The sequence below is a fragment of the Hypanus sabinus genome, chromosome 5 (genome assembly GCF_030144855.1).
Source record: "Hypanus sabinus isolate sHypSab1 chromosome 5, sHypSab1.hap1, whole genome shotgun sequence".
Classification (NCBI taxonomy): Eukaryota; Metazoa; Chordata; class Chondrichthyes; order Myliobatiformes; family Dasyatidae; genus Hypanus; species Hypanus sabinus.
The window spans coordinates 36,067,187-36,091,820 of NC_082710.1; the positions used below are offsets into that span (position 1 = coordinate 36,067,187).

Genomic DNA, 24,634 nt, shown 5'->3' on the forward strand with positions numbered 1-24,634 from the left:
TAGTGGGCATCTTTAGGCTCCCCAATCAGAAGAGGGCATGGCAAGAGTCCTTTGTGATGGATGCTACCTCTTAAGGCACTGCCCCTTGAAGATGCCCTCAATGGTGTGAGGGTTGCTCTCTTGATGGAGCATTTCTCAGTTTTACTCCTGATGTCCTAAATGTTTGACTGATTGCCCCAGAGGTTCTGAATCCATAACGGGAATGAATCAACCTGAAATTGCTTTTGTTCAACCTATAAGCTGAATCCTTCCCAAGACCAAAATATTTTTCTGATAGCAAAGCAATAGATTAGGGTCTGTTGAAGATGAGGTACAATTAAAGCATCACTTCCTCATTTTTAAATAGTGCCCATGTACTGCTGATTTTTTCCCCCCCTAGATTACGCAATTTACTCTCTGGTATTTTACTTCTGATTAAAAAATTTCCTTCACCTTTTTCATTGGCTAGGTATTGCCAGTTATGTAAAATCATCAGCTGTATAAAGGCATTAGTGTGGGTGAATTTAAAGGTGGAGCAGAATTGGACGATTCCATCCAACAAGTTTGCCCTGTGATTCCATCACGGCTGATCCTGGATTCCACATAACCCCATACACTTGCCTTCTCGCCATATCCTTTGATGCCCTGACTGATCAGGAAACTATCAAACTCTGCCTTAAATAAACCCACGGACTTGGCCTCCCCAAAGTCTGTCAGGGCAGAGCATTCTACAATTCACTACACTCTGGCTTAAGAAAAGCCTCCTCACCTCCATTTTGAGGTTGTGCTCTCTAGTTCTGGATGCCTGCAACATAGGAAACATCCTCTCCACGTTCACCCCATCTTGTCCTTTCAACATTCGGTAGGTTTCAGGGAGATACCCCGTATGCTTCTAGATTTCAGTGAGTACAGGCCCGAAGCTGCGAAACACTCCTCGTATGTTAGCCTCTTCAATCCTGGAATCTTCCTCGTGAATCTCCTCTGGACTCTTCCCAAAGATAATACAACCTTTCTGAGATAAGGGCCCTAAAACTGTTGACAATACTCCAAGTGCAGCCTGGCCAGTGTCTTATAAAGCCTCCGTATTATCTCCTTCCTTATACATTCTATTCCTCTTGAAATAAATGCCAACATTGTATTTGCCATCTTTACCACAAACTCGACCTGCAAGTTAACCTTCTAGGAGTCTTGCACAAGGATTCCCGAGAACTTCTGCACCTCTGAGGTTTGAACCGTCTCCCAATTTGGGTAATAGGAACTGTTGTTCCTTTTACCAAAATGCATTTTTGTATATTTCCCAACACTGTAGTTCTGTAAATGTGTGGTCAACGTGCAGACTGACATAGGTTTATGTCCAATGACTTGTAGGGTTTGTCTTCCTGTTGGCCTAAAGTACATGTCCTTGTTTGATGTGCCAATGGCCTTAATTCATGTGAAGTAGAATTCATCAGAATTCAAGCAGTATACAAAATTCACCTAGCATGGATTACAGTTAGTGATAGAGAATGGGCAAACTTCATAATATCCAGGCTAGAAGGAAATGATTCTGGGCCTTTTCCTGACCTGGTAAATAGAAGGAAGTAGGCCTCAACATTAAATTGTCCACCTGTGAGGATTATGTTAGCTTTGCATAAGCTCCACAATCAATGTGGGAGAATTTCACCATGGAGAAAGTCGTGGAGGATGGTTAATATCCTGGGGCACGTTGATATTGAGGTGGCAGCAGCATTTGCTCTCTTGAAGGACAGGAAGGCCCAGAGTGATTGATGAGATCTACCCTAGATTATTGAGGAAGGAGAAGAAGTAGGTGGGACCTTGGCAGATCTTTGTACCCATTTCAGCTACAGGTAAGTTCCAGAGGACTGGAGAATAGCCAATATGGTGCCTTTGACAATAGGGAAAATCCAGCAAACTAAGGGCTGGTAACCTTCTATCAATGGTAAAGATATTATAGAGTAGTGGTCACCAACCTTTTTAAGCCCAAGATCCCCTACCTCTTCCTTAGTGAAAGGCAAGATCAACCTACTAAATCGTTTAAGAGAAAAAAACAGCTCAGATTGTACTTCCAACTTGAGGCCCTTTTATTTGGGTTAATTGTACTTTGATTACATAAAGTGCTTTTGTCAAACTTTCAAATTAATTTAACCAAGAAAACACTATAACTAGCATATCAGACAGGCCATAGCGGCATTGAGCTCCTCCAATAATGCCTTGAATAAGCGGTGCTGAAGCACTTTTGCTTGAATCAAGTTTATCAGTTTGACCACCAGTGTCATTACATGTGAAAAGTCCACGACCTTCCCAGCCAAGGTCTGCTGATGAATCTCACAGTGATAATCCAGGAAGTTGGGTAAATCAGGGTCATTACGGCACAGTGCTATAAAAACCAACGCGCACACCGTACATTGCTGGGGCCCAATCAGTAGTAATTGCCACCAGTTTATAAATGGGGATGTCATTTTCATGGACATCTTTTCTAAAACTCATTGTAAATATCCCACCTCTTGTTCTCTCCTTTATGTGCAAAAGAGTGAGCAAGTCCTCCTTTGCTGTAAAATCCCGGAAAGCCAGTCTGACAAATACAACAAGCTGAGCTGTTTGCATTACATCCAAGGAGTCATCAAACTGTCATTTAAAAAAAAATATTCACAAAGTGACAAGTCCTTTAACGCTGTCGATCCATGTCCTCTGAGCAGCATGTTTGCTTGGCGTTCAACACCGATTTCAGCTCCTCAACGTTCCTGGTATTGGTAAACTTACTGAGACACTACTACAAGTTTCAGGGGTATGTAAAGCTAATGACACCACTGTTTTTGTTTTCCATTTCTTGTACGTTTGGGGAATGTTGGAATTTAAAGTGGGAGAAGGGTTGTAATGTGAGTATTATAAAGTTAAGTTAATACCAATTAGGATCATGGTAATGTAGCAATACTTCCGCTACAGAAAACTTGTTTGTAAAGAGAGATTGTTTCCGGGATTGCGGGGTTTTCCTTCCGGTCTTTTCTGCCCGGTGCGCATTAGTGATGACGTCTGTATGCGATTACTGATTTACCGTCCTAGATAAAGTTGTTCCTTTTGGGCATGAAGTTGTCAAGTGGTCCTTTTTCAAAGTAGAAGTTACTACATATTTGCATCAAAAGGTTTATCAGGCATAATGTATTTGTGTATTTATTTTTCATCTTTTTTTCGGGATCTACTGGGAAAGTGTGAAAGAGCGACCGGTTGGCGACCACTATTATAGAGGAAGACTCTTGGTATTAAGACTTGCATAGACAGTCCACATAAATTTGTCTGGGGCTGTTCACATATTGTGAACCTGCTTGAATGTTTTTGAATGGGATAACAAAGCCTTGAGCATAGGGCAATGGAAGGATTGTAGTTAAAGCGTTCAACATGGTGGCCTGCTCTAGAAGATTAAGGCACATGGGTTTCTTAGTGATTAGTTAGATTGGATTAAAAGATTAGATTTCCTCACTCCCTGTTCTAAATAGTTTCCTTTATATTTCTCATGAGACCTGTCTGATTTTTGATTCCAAAACACTCTGTATGCTTCAGTTTACTACTTGACTGAATTTATAACATCTCTCATCATCCAGTATTCTGGAACTTGCCATCTCTGCCTTTCTTCCTCACAGGAATGTGTTGGCCCTGAAATCTGACCAGCTGGCCTTGAAACAACTCCCACACATCGGATGTGGACTTGCCCATTAACAGCTGTGTTCAATCCGCTGTTGGCAGTTTCTGCCTAATCTTGTAGTAATTAGTCTTTTCCCAATTTAACAATCCCGCTCCCCCCACAAGGTCCTACATTGTCCTAATCCATAACTTAGGTGTGGATTATTCCAAAAATGAGGACCACTCTGGTCACCTATTCTTAAAAAGGGACAAGTCTTGGATCTGACTGGAATAAATTGTTAAATGTCAGGGCTGGATGCACTGCACGATATCCAGTGATGGCCAGGGTCCCACAGTTGTGAATTATGCTAAACATCTGATCTTGGGCAATAATTGGCTTGCAAACTGAAACTGAATTAAAAGGATGTAATCAGCATTATCATGGATAATAAGATTGCTTGGCGGGGTTGTGTTAATGATATCAACAGTGAAGTCATTGCATAAAAGGCAAGTATAGATAAGTACAGGTATTCAGCCAAGGGCAATCTCCCGTTGGTTGAAAAGCTTGACATTTGGGGTTTGTGTGATGGTTTAGTCAAAGTAATTCTCAGTGATTGCACAATTCCTATTGTTACAATGAAAACATAAAAGGTTGTAAAATGTGCAATGACTGCATAACAGCAAATCAGGCAGCTGACAAAGAATATCCTCAAATCGCCTTTGTGATATGCATGCACATTTGGCAAAATCTAGATTTATCACATATGACTTGCATGTGTACCACTGGATACAAGAAACAGTTATATCCTCGCCAATTTTACCATGGCCAAAATTTTCCAGGATATTGTTAGTTCACAAATCCAGATCTTATTACATCTAGAGAACAGGATGATCCTGAGTATTTTGAAAGAAGCATTGAAACAGCATCATGCTAAAATGCGCCGAGTGTTCCTGAACATAGTCAGGGATGCAGTATCATGGATTATAACCTATTAAAGATAAAATCTTTATCTAAGTGAGACCACACTTGTGTTCAGTTCTGGTCACCTCATTATAGGAAGGACGCGGAAGCTATGGAGAGGGTGCAGAGGAGATTTACCAGGATGTTGCCTGGATTGGAAAACAAGTCTTATGAGGTGAAGTTAACAGTGCTGGGACTTTTCTCTTTAGAGCATAGAAGAATGAGAGGGGACTTGATAGAGCTCTACAAGTTTATGAGAGGCATAGATAGGGTGGATAGCCAGTACCTGTTTCCCAGGGCATGAGTAGCAAACACCAGAGAGCATATGTACAAAGTTAAGGGAGGGAAGTTTAAGGGAGACATCAGGTGTAAGTTTTTTTTCACAGAGGGTTGTGGGTGCCTGGAATGACTTGTCAGGGATGGTGGTGGAGGCTAAAACATTTGGGGTATTTAAGAGCCTCTTGGACAGGCACATGGATGAAAGAAAAGTAAGAGGGTTATGGGGTAGTGTGGGTTTAGTACTTTTTTAAAAGGAATATATGGGTCGGCACAACATCAAGGGATGAAGGGCCTTTATTGTGCTGTGGTATTCTAGTGTTAAAGTCAGTTCTATTTTCAAAACTTAGTATCCAGTGATATCACAGCACGTTATTCTGTGGGGAGTTGTCCAATGTTGTAGGTGGTGCTAATGCTGGCACATCAACTCAAGAACAGAGTTGGTAAACATGTATATCACAAAACATCTGAATATACAATAATGTGTGCATGTGCATATATAATATGCATTCATTGGCCACTCATTAGATGCTGAAGTGGAACTGAAGGTGTTGCCTTCTGTTGCTATATAGCCCATCCATTTCAAAATGTGACATGTTGTGCATTCAGAGATGCTCTTCTGCACACTGCTGTTGTCACACCATATTATTGTTGCCTTCCTGTCAGTTTGAAGCAGTCAGGCCATTCTTCTGAGCCCTCTCATTAACGAGGCGTTTTTAGCCACAAACTGCAACTCGCTAGATTTTTTTTTTCCTTTTGTGTTTTGCAACATTCTCTGTAAACTCTAGAGACTGTAGTGTGTTTCTTAAAGTAGGGTGGGGGGGATTAAATAAATCCCAAGAGATCAGCAATTTCTGAGTTTCTCAGTCCACCCCACCTGATACCAACAATCATTCCGTGGTCTAAATTACTTGTGTCACATTTCCTCCCCATTCTGATATTTGGTCTAAGCAACAACAGAACCTCTTGACCATGACCCAAATAACCTGAGATTTCATTGCTGAGACCGGCATGACAGCATCCTTCGGGAGGATGAACCCACAGAAAGTAGCTGGCCTAGATGGATTACCTAGCAGAGTACTAAAGACCTGAGCTGGCTGGAGTGTTCACTGAAATCTTTAACTTCTTGTTACCCACCTGCTTCAAGCAGTCTTCAATTATACTGGTGCTTAAGATGAACGTGGTAACCAGCCTCAGCGACTGTCATCCAGTTGCAGTTACGTCCACTGTGATGAAGTGCTTTGAGAGGTTGGTGAGAAGTGCCTTGGATCCACTCCCAATTTCCCTACTATCACAACAGGTCAGCAGCAGGTGACATTTCATTGGCTCTTCATTCAACTTTGGAACATCTGGACACACCAAGATGGTCTTCATTGACTATAGCTTATCATTTAATAATACCAACCCTTTCATAATACACAATCAATAAGACCTAGGCCTCAATACCTCCTTGTGCAACTGGATCCTAGTTTTCTCATTTGCAGACCCCATTCAGTTCAAATCGGCAACAACGTTTCCTCCATAATCACCATCAGCATAGGTGCACGACAAGGCTGTGTAATTAGCCCCCTGCTCTACTCACTTTATACTTATGAATGTGAGGCTAAGCACATCTCTAATGTCAGATGACAGCAAATAGAAGGGAAACTAAAAATCTGGCAGAGTAGTTACAGCAGTAACCTCACTTAATGTCAGCAAGACCAAGGAGCTGATTATTAACTACAGGTGGAGGATCTGCCAAGGTCCTCTCCTGCCACCCAGGCTCTCTTCCCACTGCTGCCATCAGGAAGGAGATACAGTAGCCTCAGGACCCACACCATGAGGTTCATGGACAGCTATCACCCTTCAACCATCAGTCTCTTCAGATCAGAGGTAATAGCTTCATGAGACTTCACACATCCCAGCACTGTACTGTTCCCATGCCCTATGGACACACTTTTAAGGACTTTTCATCTTGTGACCACAATAATAATATGTTGTTTATATATTATTATATATCTTAGCTCAAATGATCTACGGGCAGAGCCAAGCGCACTCATTTCTCTATTGCTGGGAACTTTCAGACTGTTGAAATGTTTAGTATTGTGACATTTTGGAGACTTTGATAAATATTCCTTTGCAGGCCAAAATGTTTAATGTTGTGTGGAAATGTTCTAGATATTACTGTTGGAACAATGTATACCCTAATCATGTTCCATAGTCTTTAAATTTCTTCTTTATACAATCTGATAATAAATTGAAGCATTTTAAAAATAAACACCAAAATATGTTCAATTTACAGTATGCACTTGTGGATTTCTATACATTATGCTTGCAATGACTATATTTAGTCAGTTATCCTGTGATTTTATATGGATTGTCCTATTTGTAATAAAGCATCAGTCTTAATATAGGACTCTTGACTCTAAACCTGAGCAGTTATGTAATTCTAGTAAGGTACGGTGCCTTTGAGTTTGTATTTTAAAACAAGATTTTGGTGAATGATATTTGCTTTTTGATTGTGCCTGTGTAAGTAATCAGATTGAGTTAATCTGATTATCTGCTGCGGTATTCTGTAATGTGTTGGATTGATCCTGGTTTCTCTTGGCATTTTCTGCATTTATCATCTTGAATTTGTTGACCTCTTATCATGTACTTTAGATTTTTTTTGTGTTAACCATGTGATCCTGTCTTGCTGCAAGGGACCCCACTGTCACTGCTCAGATTGTGGGGATGTCTTCCATTGGTTAACTTTTTCTTCTGTAGTGATTTCTTCATTTTTCTGGATTATGCTTTCACTTATGTTGAGTGATGTGTACTTCTCAGAATTGCATAGACTCGTCTGGAGTGCTGAATTCTGTTTTCATTAGTGAAAGTTTTATCCGACTGTTGTACAAGTTATCTATGTCTGTTATTCCTCTTCCTCCTTCTGTACTAGGTAGTGTGAATCTAAGCACATTTGAGTGCACATAGTGCTTTCTACAATTTGTCGTTTCAGTTCTTAGTTTTCTTTGTAAATTTTCCAGATTGGTTTTGGACTGAGATAATATGCCAAAAGAATATGTTAATATGAGTATAGTAAAAGTGTTTATTGCCCTTGTTATATTTTTACTATTGAGCTCTGGCAGATTTTCTTAAGCGTTGAAGTAAATTCTGTTGGAAGTGTTCCCTTTATCACACTATGTTCTGTTTTCGTTGCTTGTTGATATACAAAGTATTTGCTTCATATTCAGCAATTGGTTGTATTCTACTATTCTACCTGCTTCTCTGTTATATTCTACTAGCCCTATTGCACCTTTGTTTCATATTCTTCACTTCTCTACTCCAAAGTTAATGTTTGTTTCTTTTAAAAAAATTTTTTTTTGAATTAATTGCTTAGCTTTACTGATGAATGAGCAAATAATTTCAAATTGTCCATCTATAGAAGGTGTGTCGAGGTATAATTTGTTTGGTTGTCTCTGATTTGATAGCCAAATTTCATCCAATTCAGTAAATTAGTGGGTTTAAAGCTAGATAAAACCACAGAGGACTTAGAGTCGCCCTCAGATTATTTTGATAGCTGAGGTGGTATTATAATACTTCCATTTATTTCTTTCTGTATTTGCACATTGGTTGAATGGCTGTCTTGTTAGGGACAATTTATCATTGATACTACTGTTTCATGTATTTATTGTTAATACCTGCAAGAAAATGAATCTCAGGGTTGTATTTGGTGAAATTTATACATTCAGATAATCTTACTTTGAACATTGTCTACGTGCTTTTGTGTGTTGAGTTTCTGCCACGTGATTGTCTGATCAGATGCTTGTATTAGGGAGCAGGTGTACTGGTCCGCCTAATAAATCTGTGGATTAAAATTTCCTGTTGGTGGTCACGGAAATTGCTTCGGTGACTCAGCAAGATGTAATATTTCAGCAGGTGTCTGAGGATATAAGGATAGACCTGCTTGCTCTTTCCAGGTGAAGCTTTGTACCCATTGTGTGTATGCAGGTTTTTGGCAGTAAAGGTAATTTTAAAAAGAAGTCATTACCTCCTTGATGACAGACTACAGAGCTCTGAGATGGTGGGATCTGAATGTCTTAATGCATGATTTACAAAATTTGCAGGTGCTGAAAGCAATTAGAAAACCAACAGATTGCTGTTGATTATTGTAAGGAGAATTGAAGACAAAAGTAGGGAGATTATGCTTTAGTTATGTAGGGCCTTTGTGATGCTGCCTCTGGAGAACCAAGTACAGTGTTGATCTTAAGAAATCATGTTAATATGTTGGAAGTAGTTCAGTGAAGGTTACTAGACTGGTAAGTAGTAATGGCTGGAGTGTTAAGGAAAGCTTGGGCTCAGTTTGTGCATGCTGTTTAGAAGTTATTGAAACATAGTTCCAAGGAGACGGCATAGACATGGTTGATGTAATAAGCATGTTTTCACTTGTGATCAAATTCAAAGTAAAAAGTAAATGTATTAACAAAGTACATGATGTCAGCCTATAAAATCCTGAGATTTATTTTCTTGTGGGCATTCAGTCAATATGAGAAACATAATAGAATCAATGAGAGACTGCACCCAACAGGAATGACAAACAACTAATGTGTAAAACACGACAAGCCACAAATATGAAAGGAGGAGAAAAATAAATAATAAGAACACGAGATGAAGAGTCACTGGAAGTGAGTCCATAGGTTGTGGGGAACAGTTCAGTTATAGGGTGAGTGTAATTGAATGAAGTTATCCCCTCTAGTTTAAGAACCTGATGGGTGAGGGGTAATAACGGTTACTGAACTTACCCTGTGGCTCCTGGTCCACCTTCCTGATGGCAGCAAGAAGAGAGCATGACATCAGTGGTGGAGGTTCTTGATGATGGATGATGCTTTCCTGCAACAGTGCTCCATGTAGATTTGCCCAATGGCAATGGACTGGGCTGTATCCATCACTTTGGACTAAACATACATCTTTGAATTCTGCCTATGTTGATTACCAGCAAAGAGGAGATGTCATTTCCATTTTGCACTGGCGTTCTCCTGGTGGGGATGTCAAAGACCCAGTCGCAGAGAGAGGTAGAGAGGCCCAGAGTTTGGAGCTTGTTGATTAGAACTAAGGGTATGATTTTGTTGAAATCTGACCTATAATCAATAAACAGCAGCCCTGACGTGGGTATTGCTACTGTCCAAGTGATCTCAAACCAAGTGAGGAGCCAAAGAGTTTTCATCCATTGTTGACCGTTGCGGCGACAGGCAAGTTGCATTAGGTCCATGTCTTTGCTAAGGCAGGAGTTGATTGTGACCATGACTAATCTCTCAAAGCACATTATCACAGTATACTGTATGCAAATGCAACTGGGTGATAGTCATTGAAGTAGCTCACCTTGCTGTTCTTGGATACTGATATGATGGTTGTCCTTATGAAGCAGGTAGGACCTTCGTAGTGCAGCAGTGAGAAATTGAAGATGTCCATGAACACTCCCACCAGTTGGCTAGCACGTTTTCGGTGCCTGATGGGTTATCGGGGCCTGTTGCCGTGCAAGGGTTCACCCTCCTGAAACATGTTCTGACATTGACATATGAGTCAGAGATCACAGGGTCACCGGATAATGCAGAGATTCACACAGATGTAGTTCTGTTCTCCCTTTCAACATGTGCATTGTAAGGCATTGATCTCATCTGGGAGTGAAGCATCGCTCCCATTCATGATGTTAGGTTGCACTTTGTAAGAAGCCTGCAAACACTGCCAGAGATGATATGCATCCAATTCCATCGTTAACCTCAATCGGAATTTGTTTTTTGCTCTTAAAATAGCATTCCACTTGGACTTGTATATTTTTGGATCACCAGTCTTAATGCCACAGTTCCAGCCCTCAGCAGACTGCATCATTCAAGACTTTTGGATTGGGTATGTCCAGTATGTTCTCACAGGCATATTTGCATCCACGCAGGTCTTGATGAAGTTGGTGACAACTGTGGCATACTCATTCAGATTCAAAGATGAATCCCTGAATGTTGTCCGGTCTACTGACTCAAAGCAGTTTTGGAAGCACTTCTCCACCTGCCTTGTCCTCACTACTTGTGCTGAGGTCTTCAGTTTCTGCCATATGACGGGAGTAGAACGGCAGCCAGGTGATCAGGCTTTCTAAATTGAGGGTGTGGGATGATATGGTAAGTGTTCTTGATGGTGGTTGTTATTCAGGGACATCTTCAAGTTTCTCCTAAGTGATAAAAGCAGTAAATGCTAAAAACGTATCAACAGGTAGAGGGGGAAAGAAAAATGAATGGCGTTTTTTGCAGTCTTATACACCATAGTGGTCAAAATAGCCTGTCAATATTGTTGCAGGTACTGTAGAACTTCACAGAATCCCAGCATTGACCAAGGTCCACCGCCAGATATATTACACAGATCGCCTGATCACAACTTATTTAAGGTGGGCTGGGGAAGTTGGACTTTGTTTCATCAGCAATTTATTGTTTGGAATTTTGGCTTGCAAGGTTTTGTTTTTTCATTGCAAGTTCAGTGCACATGTTACACTGACATGCTGTGTTACCAGCGTGGCAGGTTGGCAGGCTCACAATTGTCAGCCACAGAAACCACATATAAAGTGTATTGCCAAGATTTACTTGGCATGTTTTCATTAAGCAAGTCCTCACTGTTACTCAGCTGCAGGTGCACTGTCCACTTCAGTTCCAATTGTGTAGATGATAATGATCTGGTGTCAGAAGCTGTAAGATGAACATGTTCAAACTCACTGTCTTCCTTTATTTAAATAGACATAGCTTAGCAGCTAATTCAGTTTTATTGTGTGTGTATTTCAAGGCTGTTATCTAGTCTAATTTTCTCTTGTCATCTTAAAGATGTCTGAAGTTTTACTTATGGAATATGTGAATACCTACTATTATAAGATGGATATGGGAGAATCTGAAATGACTTGCAATCGGATGCAATATCAGGTTGGAAGTGCATCGCAAAGTTAATTTATTGTTGTATGCACAGATAGAAGGAAAATCTTATTTAAAGCATTGACACAAAGCATCATAAAAGCAGCATTTGCAAGAAAAATCTAAAGTAAACATAAATTATACACAACATTTACAAAAAAGATCACAGCTAGAGCAAAATGGACACCCTGGTTCACAGATTACTGATCTACAGCAAACAGTTGCCTTTTGTTTCCCTTAGTATGTTCTGGCCGATGGAGCATTTTCATTTTCGATGATTTCTCATGACTTCAATTTCACTCAACCTCTTGAGGTCATATCCTGCTTTGGTGTCAAAGTTATTTGGCCTTGCTTTGCTCTAAAATCATTTGATCTCTGGACTGTGGCCTGGAGTCAAATATTCCTGGAAGAACCAAAATTGAGCATGTTATTGATGAAATAAGTTAGTTGAATTATTGACAGACAGCACGAATGATTTATGTATTGCATTTCTTAGTCATTTTTGTGTTCTGACCGATGATATTCTCCTGAACTGTTCTTTTAGAGCAGCCTTTCTCAACTTTTTTGCCCCTGAAGGAACCCTTGAAATAATCTTCATTAATAAAAAGTTTAAAAAATTATATCTACAACTCACTGTACATTAGCGTGATTGGTAAGTTGTAGATATAATAATCCAAAAACAATTGTCAATGCTCTTTTAAGTAGAGAATTAATTTTTAGCTTGCCTTTCTTGAAATTAGCCCCTTTCTTTCCCTTTCACGAATTTTAAAAACTCATAAGGCAAACATAATATATTTCTGTTAAATAACTGGCTGACGATAATGGCATTTACCTTTTCTAAAGATAGGCTCAGTAGATTTAATTTAAGTAAAGGTTATAAATTGATTAAGTGTTATTTACAACACGAAAAAAATTTATTGACAACATTGAATAGTAAAGGTACTAAAACCCATAATCCAAAGCTATTTGAATGTGAAACCTGTGCTTGTTTTTATGCTGCACAAATACAAAATCCTGGGTTGAACTTGAGATAAGCACACATGGATATCACCTTCAACTGAAATGAGGTGATTTTTATCTTTGCCCTTGATGCTTGCTCATACATGTAAAAAGTTGAAAACTGCAGCAGAATGTTCATTGCTGAGTGCATAATCAGGTTGCAGCTCAAAGTTGTTCTTCTTCTGTCGAAGTCAAGTTCTTAGGCTAAGCCGAAGGTTCATAGAATCTCTCACCCAGTCATACACTTGTGTAGAAAGGAAGGGAAAAATCTGTTCAATTTTGTTCTGCAGTTCTTCCAGGTGGTTTTCAATAAGACTTGAGACTTTCTGATACCATACCTCACTCTCAAACCCAAGCACCAGTGGAAACATTTCAAGATTTCCTTTTGCAACAGGATTTTTCCAAAGATTCTGTTTCCTTTTAATTCCAAGAATCTTGTCACTTGAAGTCAAAATATTTTCTCCAGGGCCATGCAGAGACTTGTTCAATTGGTTCATGTGATGGAAAATGCCTGGTAAGTAGGCCAGAATCTGCAGCCATTCTTCATCTTCAAAGCACTCAGCAAAATCTAGCCTACTATTTTCTTGAATGTCCTCCTACAATTCACCTTTCAGCTCAAGAGCCCTGTTGAGAAATTTTCCTCTGTGAAGCCACTAGATTTCTGTATGTGGAAGGAGACTGGTGTGCTTTGTCCAGGTTTTCAGTTTTAAAAAAAAACATTCTCGAGTGAACTGGTCTTTGTTTAATATGGTTAATCATTTTTGTAGCATCATCCAGAATTTTTTTCATTTCACCTTCGAGTTTTTGACATCAGCACTTCTCTGTTAAGAAAGCAGTGTGTTGTGACAATGTCAGGATTTTGTTTTACAAGAGGAATGAAACCCCTCGTGAAGCCAACCGTTGATGGGGCACCATCAGTACAGAGGACACATCGTTCCTTCAAGACAGACCTTTTGTTTCCAGATATGAAGACAAAACATTAAATACATCCTGGCCTTCCTTTGCTTGTTTTGGGCAGCTTTTTGCAACAGAAAGAGTCTTCTTGAATTTCACCATCTTACAAGTGCTACACCATGGCATTTATTGGTGAAATCTGTTGATTTATCTACAAGTGCTACACCATGGCATTTATTGGTGAAATCTGTTGATTTATCAACCTGGATAGAGGAGATGCTGTTTCTCAGTTTATCACGCAAAACCTCTTCAGCATCATGTGACATGTCATCAATATGTCAACTTATTGACCGAGAATGAAACCTTCAATTTCTCATACTGTTCAATTTCTCTTGTCCTAGCATTTTACCCATTATAATTTTAGGTGCTGACATTATTAGATGCTCACCAACTGTGTGACTTTTCCCTTACTGGGTAATAAGTTCTTCTACTAAGTAACTTGTTTTCTGAATCTTTTTACTGACTGTGACTTTATTAACAACATTTTCCTCTTGTTTTGAGATTTCAGTTGGAGTTTAAAATAATTAGCAGTTCTACTTGTCATGGCTGTGATTTGTAGTTGAGTGTCTTTTTGTATGTTGTTTGTCACAGACTAGGCACAGTGGAGTAGGACGACTTGAATCATCAGCCCATGTAAAACCCTCCGATAAGTAGCTTTCATTATAAAGATGAACTGTGTTCGTGTTTGCACTGGTGCAGTGAAATAACTCAGAAGTTAGTAATTCTTCATCGTTAACCTTATCAGAATTGTCTGTTGGGCTAGGTCTAGAATTGTCCTCCTCCATCTCACACCTGTTCAAAAATCTCCTCAACGGACCATCAGATATGTCTGCAAAACACGGGTCAGTGAAATACCCCTGTGTATTTTACACAGGGAGGACATAACAACGCAGCCCAATTTGGGTGAATCCATTCAATGCTTGGTAAACGCACTTCACACTCCTTATCAGCCTACCATCCTCCCCTCTGCACTCAACCAAATATACGTGGTCCTACTGCCATACTGGGCTGAGAGACCTCTAACGAGATTGCTAATAGGGCTGCTTGGTCACTGCCCACCACTGTGAGCGCTAATGTTGCGCAAAGTTCAAAAAATGTTTGTTTATTTAATCATGACCTTTTGCGGAGCCCTTGGCAAGCTCTCATAGAAGCCCAGTTGAGAAACCCTGTTTTAGAGTGTCTATCTTTATTCTTGTGGGGAGTTTTAATAGCGATTGGAGCTCTTTCCAATTGTTCTGCGACATTAGTGAACTGCCTGGGAGTGGAGACAAGACTGTAATTCAAATGATTACCAATTAATATGGCTGATATTTTAACATTTTATGAAAACTGCATAAGCTTTACCAACATAATCCAATACCGTTTTTAATAAAATGATTGGCATTGCACGACTGCTTTTAACTTACAGTTAAAAGAGCAGAAAAGTTTGTTGCAAGTTATTTCTTTTGATGTTGAATCGACTTCATTAGCATCAGATTCTAATTTCATTTATAGCGGTATTGATTTCCCACAAATCCAAAAAGTCAGCAAAAGTAGCTCCCAGTCTGCCTTATATCATTGGCCAGTATATTATCGATGCTAATGATCATTTGAGGTGATTTAGTAGAGGTAGCTAAGGTAAACTGGACTGGGATAAATATTTTGTGAGAGTTTAATTTGACATTTTCAATTGAAGAGTTACTCATTGCAATGACACCCTGGGATAATTCCACAGCAATCAATTGATTTGCTGAACAGTTTAGAACAATTGGCTGGAGTAAAAGAGGAAGGGGTTTCTACACAACGCCTGCACTCTACTGCCCCAGGGGATAACTTGCGAAAGTTGATTTCTGGCTTCTCTAAACTGCAGACCGTGCTTTGTTTCCCAATCTTATTAAAATTCAGTTTCAGATTTGATCCATCTGAACGTGTGCGTTCAGACTGAGGTTAAAGTCTGGGAAGTAATGAAAGTAAGAGCAAGCTATATTTACTTAGATCTTGGCCTTAGCTCCATGTTTATGCCTGTTCCCCATTACCCAGGATTCCCCCAGTGCCCAACAACATGTCTCGACCTTGAATAGATTTTTGTCTCCACTTCCACAGCTGGAGAGTTCCGAAGATTCGCATCCTTCAGAAGGGGAAACCCACTAATTGTCACCTTAAGTAGTTCATCTTACCCTGACTGTAGGTTTCCTTTTGAGATGAAACAGTAACATCTGTTCTGTTGAATCCTCTCAGAATTGTCGCCTCATTTCATGCTTCAGATCTTGATCTTCTTTTAACCAAGTTGAACGTTTTAGCATTTCCATTATTTTAAATTTTTCTAAGTTAGAAGGAACAGCAAATGAATGCAACGTACCTGGATGGTCTTGGTGTAGACACCTTGAGGATAGGTTAAATGACCTAGGGCTTTTTGCTTTGAAGCAAAGGAGGAGGTGAGGGTTAGGGTACAAGATAAGAGGCATAGACTGAGTGGATAGCCAAAGACTTTTTCCCCATGGCGGTAATGGCTAATATAATATAAGAGGCCGTCATTTTAACGTACTTGGAAAGTATTGGAGGGGGAGGGGGAGTCAGAACTAAGGCTTTTTTTAAAAAGAGTTGTGGGAGTGTGGACCATCCTGCCAGGGTTAGTGGTAGAAGCAGATACTTTATGAACACTTGAGGAAACTCTTGGAACGATGGAAAACTGTTGGCTATGTGAGAGGGAAGGGTTAGACTCTTAGACAAGGTTTAAATGTCAGCACAACAAGGCAGAAGAGCCGAAATGTTGAAGGGCTGAAATGTTCTATGATGTGTCTTCAAAACATTGACCTCCATCAACCACCTCTCCTCTCTACTATCCAGGTTCACTGGTTTTGAAGTATCAAAAATCTACTGTTTAAATTCCCTTCAAAGCAAAGCAGATGGAACATGGAGAGTGGCCTCAAATGTCAGGCTCCAATAGGATGTGGGAAACAGCTGATTTAGTCAAATAAGTTGATCCTTAATCTCTATATGTATATCTGATTAAAAATACTGCAGTGTACAATTACAATTGTATTTGATGTGTACTTCCTGTGAACCACCTCACTCCCACCAGCATATCACCCCCTCCCTACCTCTCTAAAATGCATCATTTCAGTTGCAATGAAGCACTGCTTACATGTTGAGTCTGGGCCACCTTTAACCTGTTGCAATTCCCTCAGGAGTCCGCATGCTGGATGGGGATGTCACGGATATGGTGGAAGCAAAATCTCTTAGCCTGAGCCCACAGCACATCGACATCTACAGCGCCAGCTGGGGACCAGATGATGATGGAAAGACTGTGGATGGACCAGCATCCCTCGCGATACGGGCCTTTGAGAATGGCATCTTGCAGGTAAGAATGTAGGGCTTCGTAGTGGAGTTGCTTGGCTTCCAACACCGTGGAGGTTTCTTAATTTAAATCCTTGATGGTACAGTGTGTGCCAGATCTCTGGACACTAATTAATGAGATCATTCATTACTAATTTGCTCATACATTATTACCATTAGTTTTTAGCTCAATCATTTGACTTGTCCACTTGATTTTCAAGGTAGATGCTCGAATTCCTCACAGCCAGGCCACCCACAGCTTCTGCCTTTTAATTTCGTAAGTTTGCTTGCTTCTCTGTTTGAGGTAAATGTGAGGGTGTGTGGTTAGACCATGAAGATTTGTAAACAGTTTAACTACTGCTGACAATTTAATTGCGTCCACGAGCTGCTCAGTGAGATTTACAGGTTGATGCTTCCTGCTTGGCATTGCTCCCTGCCGCACTTCCCCTTGGGTCAGCAGCAGGTTCATCAGCCAGGGACCACCGCTCGTTGATGTTTCGCTCCCTTAACCCTGGTGCAACTCCTGGTGGCGGATCAGTGGCAGGGATGTCTCCCTGCCACTCCCTGTAGTTTCCAGTGGGGTTAGTCGGTCTCCCAATTTTTGCCCTTCCTCCTAAGCCACAGCTGAAAGCTGCCCTTATCAGCTACAGCCAACTCTCATGGCCCTCCTGAGCCTCCGTCCAGTCACTGTCATTATCACGGAGTAAGCTTATCGTTGATCTGACGGAGCCCCAGCATCCTACCTGCACAGGGTATGTGATGCTTCTGCAGCCAGCTTCCACTGCTCATTTCAATGGACACTGCCGGACCTGCTGAGCTCATCCAGCTTGTTTCTACGCCTTCCTTACACTCGGCTGCCTTACACCTGGGAAGTATATTGGCCCTTGAGGTGATGCATTTAGCAGGGTTACTCCTGGTTTAATCTCCTGGTTTAATGGTTTAATCTCAGAGGCATTGTAGAAATTTGGGACGTTCCCGAGAATTTGGAAGATTATGGTTAGTGGTATCTACTGGGAAGAAATTAAAGGGAATTTTAAAAAGAGCAATTATTCAATCTATTTTGAATAATAGAATTTATTGTCATTCATTAACTGCTCCCAGATAGAGGTCTACGAGACCCATTTATTTTTTTTTGAGAGACAGCATGAAATAGGCCCTTCCAGCAATGCTGCCCAGTGACCCTTGATTTAACCCTAACCTAATTTACAATGACTCATTAACTACCCCAATCCCATACAAGACAGGAGATAACCTTCTTGCCAGATGTATTTTCGAGTAGTAAGTGTCCTTTGGACCTTGGAAAGCACAAACGTGTTTTTGAGTGCCCCAGATTAGCAAAACATTTTAATTTTTATATTATTGAGCAGTGAGATCACCAAAATCATGTAGGTTAGCAAAGCAGATGCTGGAAGAGTGGTAGTACAAGTTATTCTAATTGTTAACTGAAATGTAAACAGAGATTGGGTCTAAAACAAGTATAAAAATATTTGTTGAGACCTTAGACTAAACGGCTGAATAATCTTTAAAGAGCATGACTTTATCTGTAGTTCTGCTTAGTCTGGCTTCATCTTGTGGTCTGCCTTTCCTGAATGCTCTCTAGTGTCTGTCCTAGTTCCAGTTAGGGCATAAATACTAACCCATAGGCTCCCCTTGTGCGTCACTATCCTAACATAATTTAAACTGCTAACATTTCGTAACATCTTTTATTTGGGATCTGAATAATCAAAAGACAGAAGCTCTTAAGCTATCAACACACAAATTTTACTGAAGATTTTATTAAAGTTACAGTACATGGGGAAAGTTTTCAGAAGCTGTTAAGTTACAAGACTGAGCATAATATTTAATAAGTGAGATTTTAATAGAATTTTGCAGGAGAAATAGAAGCTGCAGTTCAATTTGCTGGAGGAACTAAGTGAGCCAGTTAGCATTTATGGTATCCATGTCTCTCCTTCATTCCTGCCCCCTGCCACCCACGCACCACCCCCCTTACCTGGTTTCGCTTGTTACCTTTCCGCCTGTACTCCTTTCCGCCTGTACTCCTTTCCCTCCCTTTTCCACCTTATCTGGGTGGCTTCTCCCTTTTCCAGTCCTGATGAAAGGCCTCTGCCTGAAACATTAAAGGGGAATAAGGTCATAGATGCTGCCTGTCCTGCTGAGTTCCACTAGCATTTAATTTTTTTTTAAATTTAGAGATACAGAGCAGAAATGGCCCTTCCAGCCCAATGAGCCATGCCATCGCCACCTACTTAACCTAGCCTAATCACAGGACAATTTAACACATGACCAATTCACCTACCAACCTCAAGCCAGACAATGTAATGGGGCCAGCACCGGATTTTGAGGTAACAAATCCAGCCAACTCCTTGCATGCTGGGTTGAACATTAAGCTAGCAACCTGGCCTTGTGAAAACAGTCAGGTGCTACGGAAACGTCAAAAATGGTGCACGGTGCACCACGAGGCGTAAAAGGTAACAACAACTTTACATCTGTGAAAGGAAACTGGAACACCTGCATGGAAACCCAGTGTGGTCATGGGGGGTGGAGAATGGAATATACCTGAGTCTTATTACATTCCTGCACATCAATAGCCCTTTGGGGTGGCATGCTACTTCAGTAGTTTTAGGGGCTTCCACACTCATCTCAGCCCTCCCTCTCCAAGCAGCAGAAGAACCATGTTCTGTGGTTTTCTCTACTGAGCCCTTGTGGTGGCTGCACCAGGCTTCATTACGTACCTCAGCCAGTCGACAGCCATCTTGGAAGTGCAGGCTCACCTGCCCTTGGTAGACCAAAGCTGCTGATCTGCCAACAGCACTTGATGTTCATCTCTGTGTACGTCCCTGGGACCAGCCTGTAAACCCACGATCATCTGTCACGCAACTGCTCAAGATGAACCGTGACATAGGCCCACAGTCTACAAAGAGGTGAGCAACCATCTCGTTTGCACTGCAGTTAACACACAGGCCACACTCAGTGGGATCAATGCACTGGGCATGCAGGAAGGATCTGACTGGGAGGGCACTTAACACCAGCCAGACAGGCTCTGAGTACCTGTCAGTGAGGTCTGGTGATGAGATGTTCTGCCAGATGCTCTGGACTGTCTGCTCATGAACCACACCTCTGTGTCCACCAAGCCTGTCTGCAGGGCATACTGTGCTGACCACTGGCATGAAAGAGCTTTTTAATGAAGGATAGATGGTGCAGCATTATCTAGTTGACTGGGACATTGCACAGCAACAGGGCCCATCCTTTGCAACATTAGGGGCAAATGGAACCATAGCACGCGATGGTACCTGGTGCCCATTAAATTCCACACAAACCTTGTCGTAGCTACACATGAAGGTGGTCATGAGGGTGAGGGTAACATTGAGTACATTTTTGTCCTTTGTTCAGGGTCATGTGCATTGTGACCCACTTGACTTGCTCCATCTTGGATCCCCATATCAACTGAAAACAATTTGTGATTTCTAAACTGGAGGAGGAGCAGGTGGGTGGTGGCCAGACTTGTATCAAATACAGCAGCCCCGAGAGTACTGCACAGATGTGACTATGATCTCCTCGGCTTTCTTCAGCCCTGATGAAGGGTCTTGGCCCAACACATCAATTGTCTCCATAGATGCTGGTCAGCCTATTGGGTTTCTCTAGCATTTTGTGTGTATTGCTTGGATTTGCAGCGTCTGCAGATTTTCTCTTGTTTGTGATCATGTTCTTCCCAGTTTTTGGCTCCCATAATAACTTCTTAAAAAGAAAGAATAGACACTGGCATCTGGAATGTAAAATAGAACCACTTGGAGCTGTTAGCAGGTCATTTGCAAAACTGGTTGAAGAGCAGGAATGTTTGAATAACAAAGATATTATCAATTCAATGGAATTGGCCAATAATGAAATTGATTTTTTTAAAAAAGTGGGTCTAGAATAGGTGTTTGTGATACCATTTACAAGACAATCTGCTGATGCTGGAAATCCAAAGGTGTGAATGGTCATGACTAAAGAAGAGAGAAAAAGGAAGTTGTGCTTTTGGTAGGAAGGATGGAAAAACATTTATCTTTAATAACAAAGAACAATTCAATGTTAATGTTCAGAAGGGATGTTAAAAAAGTCACTTGGATGTAAGCAAGCTATTAATTCTATGCTTGCTGATTATTTTAAAGGGCAAGCAAATAAAATCCTCCCTACAACATTCGGAGATATGCTAAGATTGCACTTGGCGAACTGTGCACTATTTTGATTTCTACTCGTGGTACGGTTTTGAGCCAAAAGAGAACTATTAAACTGCTTCCTGGATTTGACCTGAAATGTCAGCGTTTCTTTCCCTCCCACAGTTGCTCCCTGACCTGTTTCTTGGGTTTGATCAGCATTGCTTGTAGAGAGATGGAGGGATATGGCCACTACTTTAAACTAAAATGCACAGTAAACATGTTAAAATTATTTCTGCGAGAGTTCACAAAGCTTATACTGATTACTTTGTTTTACCCAAAAGATTAAAACTGAGGTGCATAATTTTAAGGATAACAGTCGAGCAGAGGACAAATTATTTTCTCAAAGTAAAGTGACTGCTCAGGTTGTTGTATCTTAGTTTGGGCAGTGTTAACTTTTAGTCTTGGCATCTGAAGATGGGGCAGAAACTGAAATTGGGGTTTTTAGGTATCAATTCATTGAAATGGCAAATGCTAGAAACGTATGGAAAGAGGGTCAACAAATAAAGGGAATGCAGGGATTTGTTTTTAGATATTAGTGGGGTTGGCAAGTTTATAGAACAGTTGGTTCTCAGAGATTTAAAGTGCAATGAAGTGATTAGTCTGGTTCTAAATATTCTCTAAGTAGCTGCTGTCTTTAATACGACACTAATGAGGAACTTAAGATCTGATAGAGGGTGAGACCAATATTTACATGCACTTTTCAGAGTCTTGGGTCATCCTAATGCTCTAATAGAACAAACTTTTGAATTAACAGTATTGCAAAATAGTTTTCTATATCTAAATCTGTATATGAGCAAATTGAGCTTTTGCTTTTCATTCTCAACCCAGATTAATTCCTCTTGCAATGTGCTTTTTTAATGCTGGAGTTCAACAACAACAACAACATATTACTCAACATTGCCAAAATCAAAGAACTGATAATTGCCTACAGGAGGAGGAGACTGGTGATCAATAGCCAGCCTTCGTTAGAGGATTGGAGGTGGGGGGGAGTGGATGAAATAGGAAGCTAGGAAGTGATAAGTGGAAAAAGCCAATGGCTGGAGAAGAAAGTCCATTATTATATTACTCTGCTCCATACTATGTTGCCATGGAGAACAAGGACATTTTATAAACGCTAGTATGAGCACAAATGGAACATTTACATCTACAGATTTGGACATTTTGCCTTGTGCATACCTTGCATTCAGAAAATCAGTGGCCCTTGTACTGATTCCAAGAAAATCCCATTTATACATTTTGCTCGATCAAGAAACAACTTTCTGCTATTGCTCACTATTCTGTTATTAGGCCAAGCCATATGCACCATGCCAAGCCTAGCTCCACTTCATCAGAAAATACACAATTTACTTCTAATAAATCCAAGCTCGCTTTCTCTAATCAATAATACATACACAATAGATGATTGTTTCCAGATGTTATCCTACCTTGAGGTTTAATTGATCAGTTTGTAAACACTGGCTGTATTCTTAGCTCATTTTAATATCTGCAGTCTTCCAGTCCTTGGGCATTAAAATGTATGAGGTATTTGGAAGATTTCTATCTGTGACTTCTGCTAATTATTTCACTGCTTCTCTTAGTGAGCTCAGATGCAATGCACAGCATGTCCCCCAGTCACGAGCGAGTTCCGTTCCTAAGTTCGTCTTTAAGTTGGATTTGTACGTAAATCGGAACAGGTACATCTGGTATTATTTAGCATCAGTCAGTCAAATGTTTGTCTTAGTATATATTTTACCTTTCTATGCATATAAAACATATAAGAAACTGAGTATTTCAATGATTAAACCACTGTGTTGCTTAGTAACAATTGTACCTTTAATCAGGGCAGGGCCTTTCCCATCCCCCATTACTCTCACTTTATTCTTTAAAATTGTTCCGATTGTTGACCGACTGTAGCCTAATGCTTTTCCAATGACCAATGGCGTTTCACCTCTTTCTGATCGCTTTATTATTTCCACTTTATTTTCAAACGTGATCGTTTTCTGTCAACAGAACAGAAACACTGCAGCTTCAGCAGCAGTCGCAGGTGGCAGGTTCTGAGCTCCCCCTGGTCCTAAAGTCCACCTGCACAGAGACAGGTTAAATGGGACAAATGGGGGCGGTGCTGACTGGAAAAGGTGAATCTCGCTAAGAAAAATTTAAGCCAGATACAAAGTTACACACTCAACACAATGTTAATGGCAACATGATCTGACTTAAAATGGTGGATGGTGTTCTCCTTCCTCGAGCCAACATATTTTTAATATACTAGGCTTTAGAGCAGGCCGCTCATAAGCACAAGTTTTTCATAAGTCGGACGCTTGTAACTTGGGGACACCCTGTATCTAGACCAGGTGATGTATCCAAATTGAAGTCAGTTAGCTTTTAAAATCATACCTTTTATTGATTTATGGAGTATCCAGTATCTCGACTATGTGCAGTTTCCTTTGATAAAACTCCAGTAGAGCATTGCTTCATGGAGAATGCCGATTAACACCTCAGTCGTGTTCTTGTTTCACGAATAGGTCTCCTATTTGGAATCTGATTACCACACCTCCTCTCTTGCAACCCTTTTCTTGTGCATGGTCCAAAAGAGTATCCTTGGATTTCCTTCTATTTGCTGCTTCTCTTTTCTCATCCTTTGATGGTCCTTCATTTGATTTTTTTAAACTTCTCTGAACATGTTATCCACCCAAATGCTAGCAATGTAGTGTATTACAGGATTTTATTCTGTTATCTCTAATTCCTGTCTTTTTGGTCAAACAACTTTTTCCCTTTACAGCAACGTACCTGGTCTCTAGGAGCTTCTCCACCTTAAAAACCCTCTCACTTGTGGTGAATTTATTACCACAGGTAGCTGTGGAGGCCTTGTCATTGAGTGTGTGTAAGGCAGAGATTGGTAGGTTCTTGATTGGCCATGGTATCACGGGTTACAGGAAGATGGCCGGGGAGTGGGGCTGAGGAGGGGGGAAAAAGAATCAGCCAAGACCTCACTGAGAGCAGACTCTCAGTGGGCCAAAAGGCCCAATTCTGCTCCTATGTTTTATGGTTACTTCAAAGATTGTGGGGAAGAGTGGGAAGATGATGACCCGTGATCACATTGAAGGCTGGAATGATGGAATGGTCTATTACCGATCGTATTTTTCTATCAAATTTTTGCTTGTCAAGCTTTAATTCCAATTAATCTCTGCTGAATCTGTTTTGGTCATTGAAAATGGTGCTTTTTCAAATATATTGTGTCTTGGTGTGTTCTATTTCCCATTTGGTAGGTATCATTGATAAACTTTGATGTTTTAATTGTGTAACTAGATACTTTGATACTTAGCCTGACTCATTTGACAGAAATCGAGGAGGTTCTCCTTCATATGCTTTGTAAATACTCACTTTACCCCTTTGTCATTGCTATCCCTGACTATTAGGGATAGTCAGCATGGCTTTGTCAAGGGCAGGTGTGTGCCTTACAA

General features: G+C 40.6%; 1 protein-coding gene across 3 annotated transcripts in view; it reads left to right on the forward strand.

Moving 5' to 3' along the window:
* pcsk5b (proprotein convertase subtilisin/kexin type 5b) overlaps positions 1-24,634 on the forward strand; it is a 319,262-nt gene that overhangs the window by 89,409 nt on the left and 205,219 nt on the right. For all 3 annotated transcript variants that reach the window (XM_059969732.1, XM_059969734.1, XM_059969733.1), the window contains exon 7: positions 16,851-17,023. In XM_059969732.1, the coding sequence (XP_059825715.1) occupies positions 16,851-17,023 (173 nt within the window). The remainder of the gene's footprint in view (positions 1-16,850; positions 17,024-24,634) is intronic.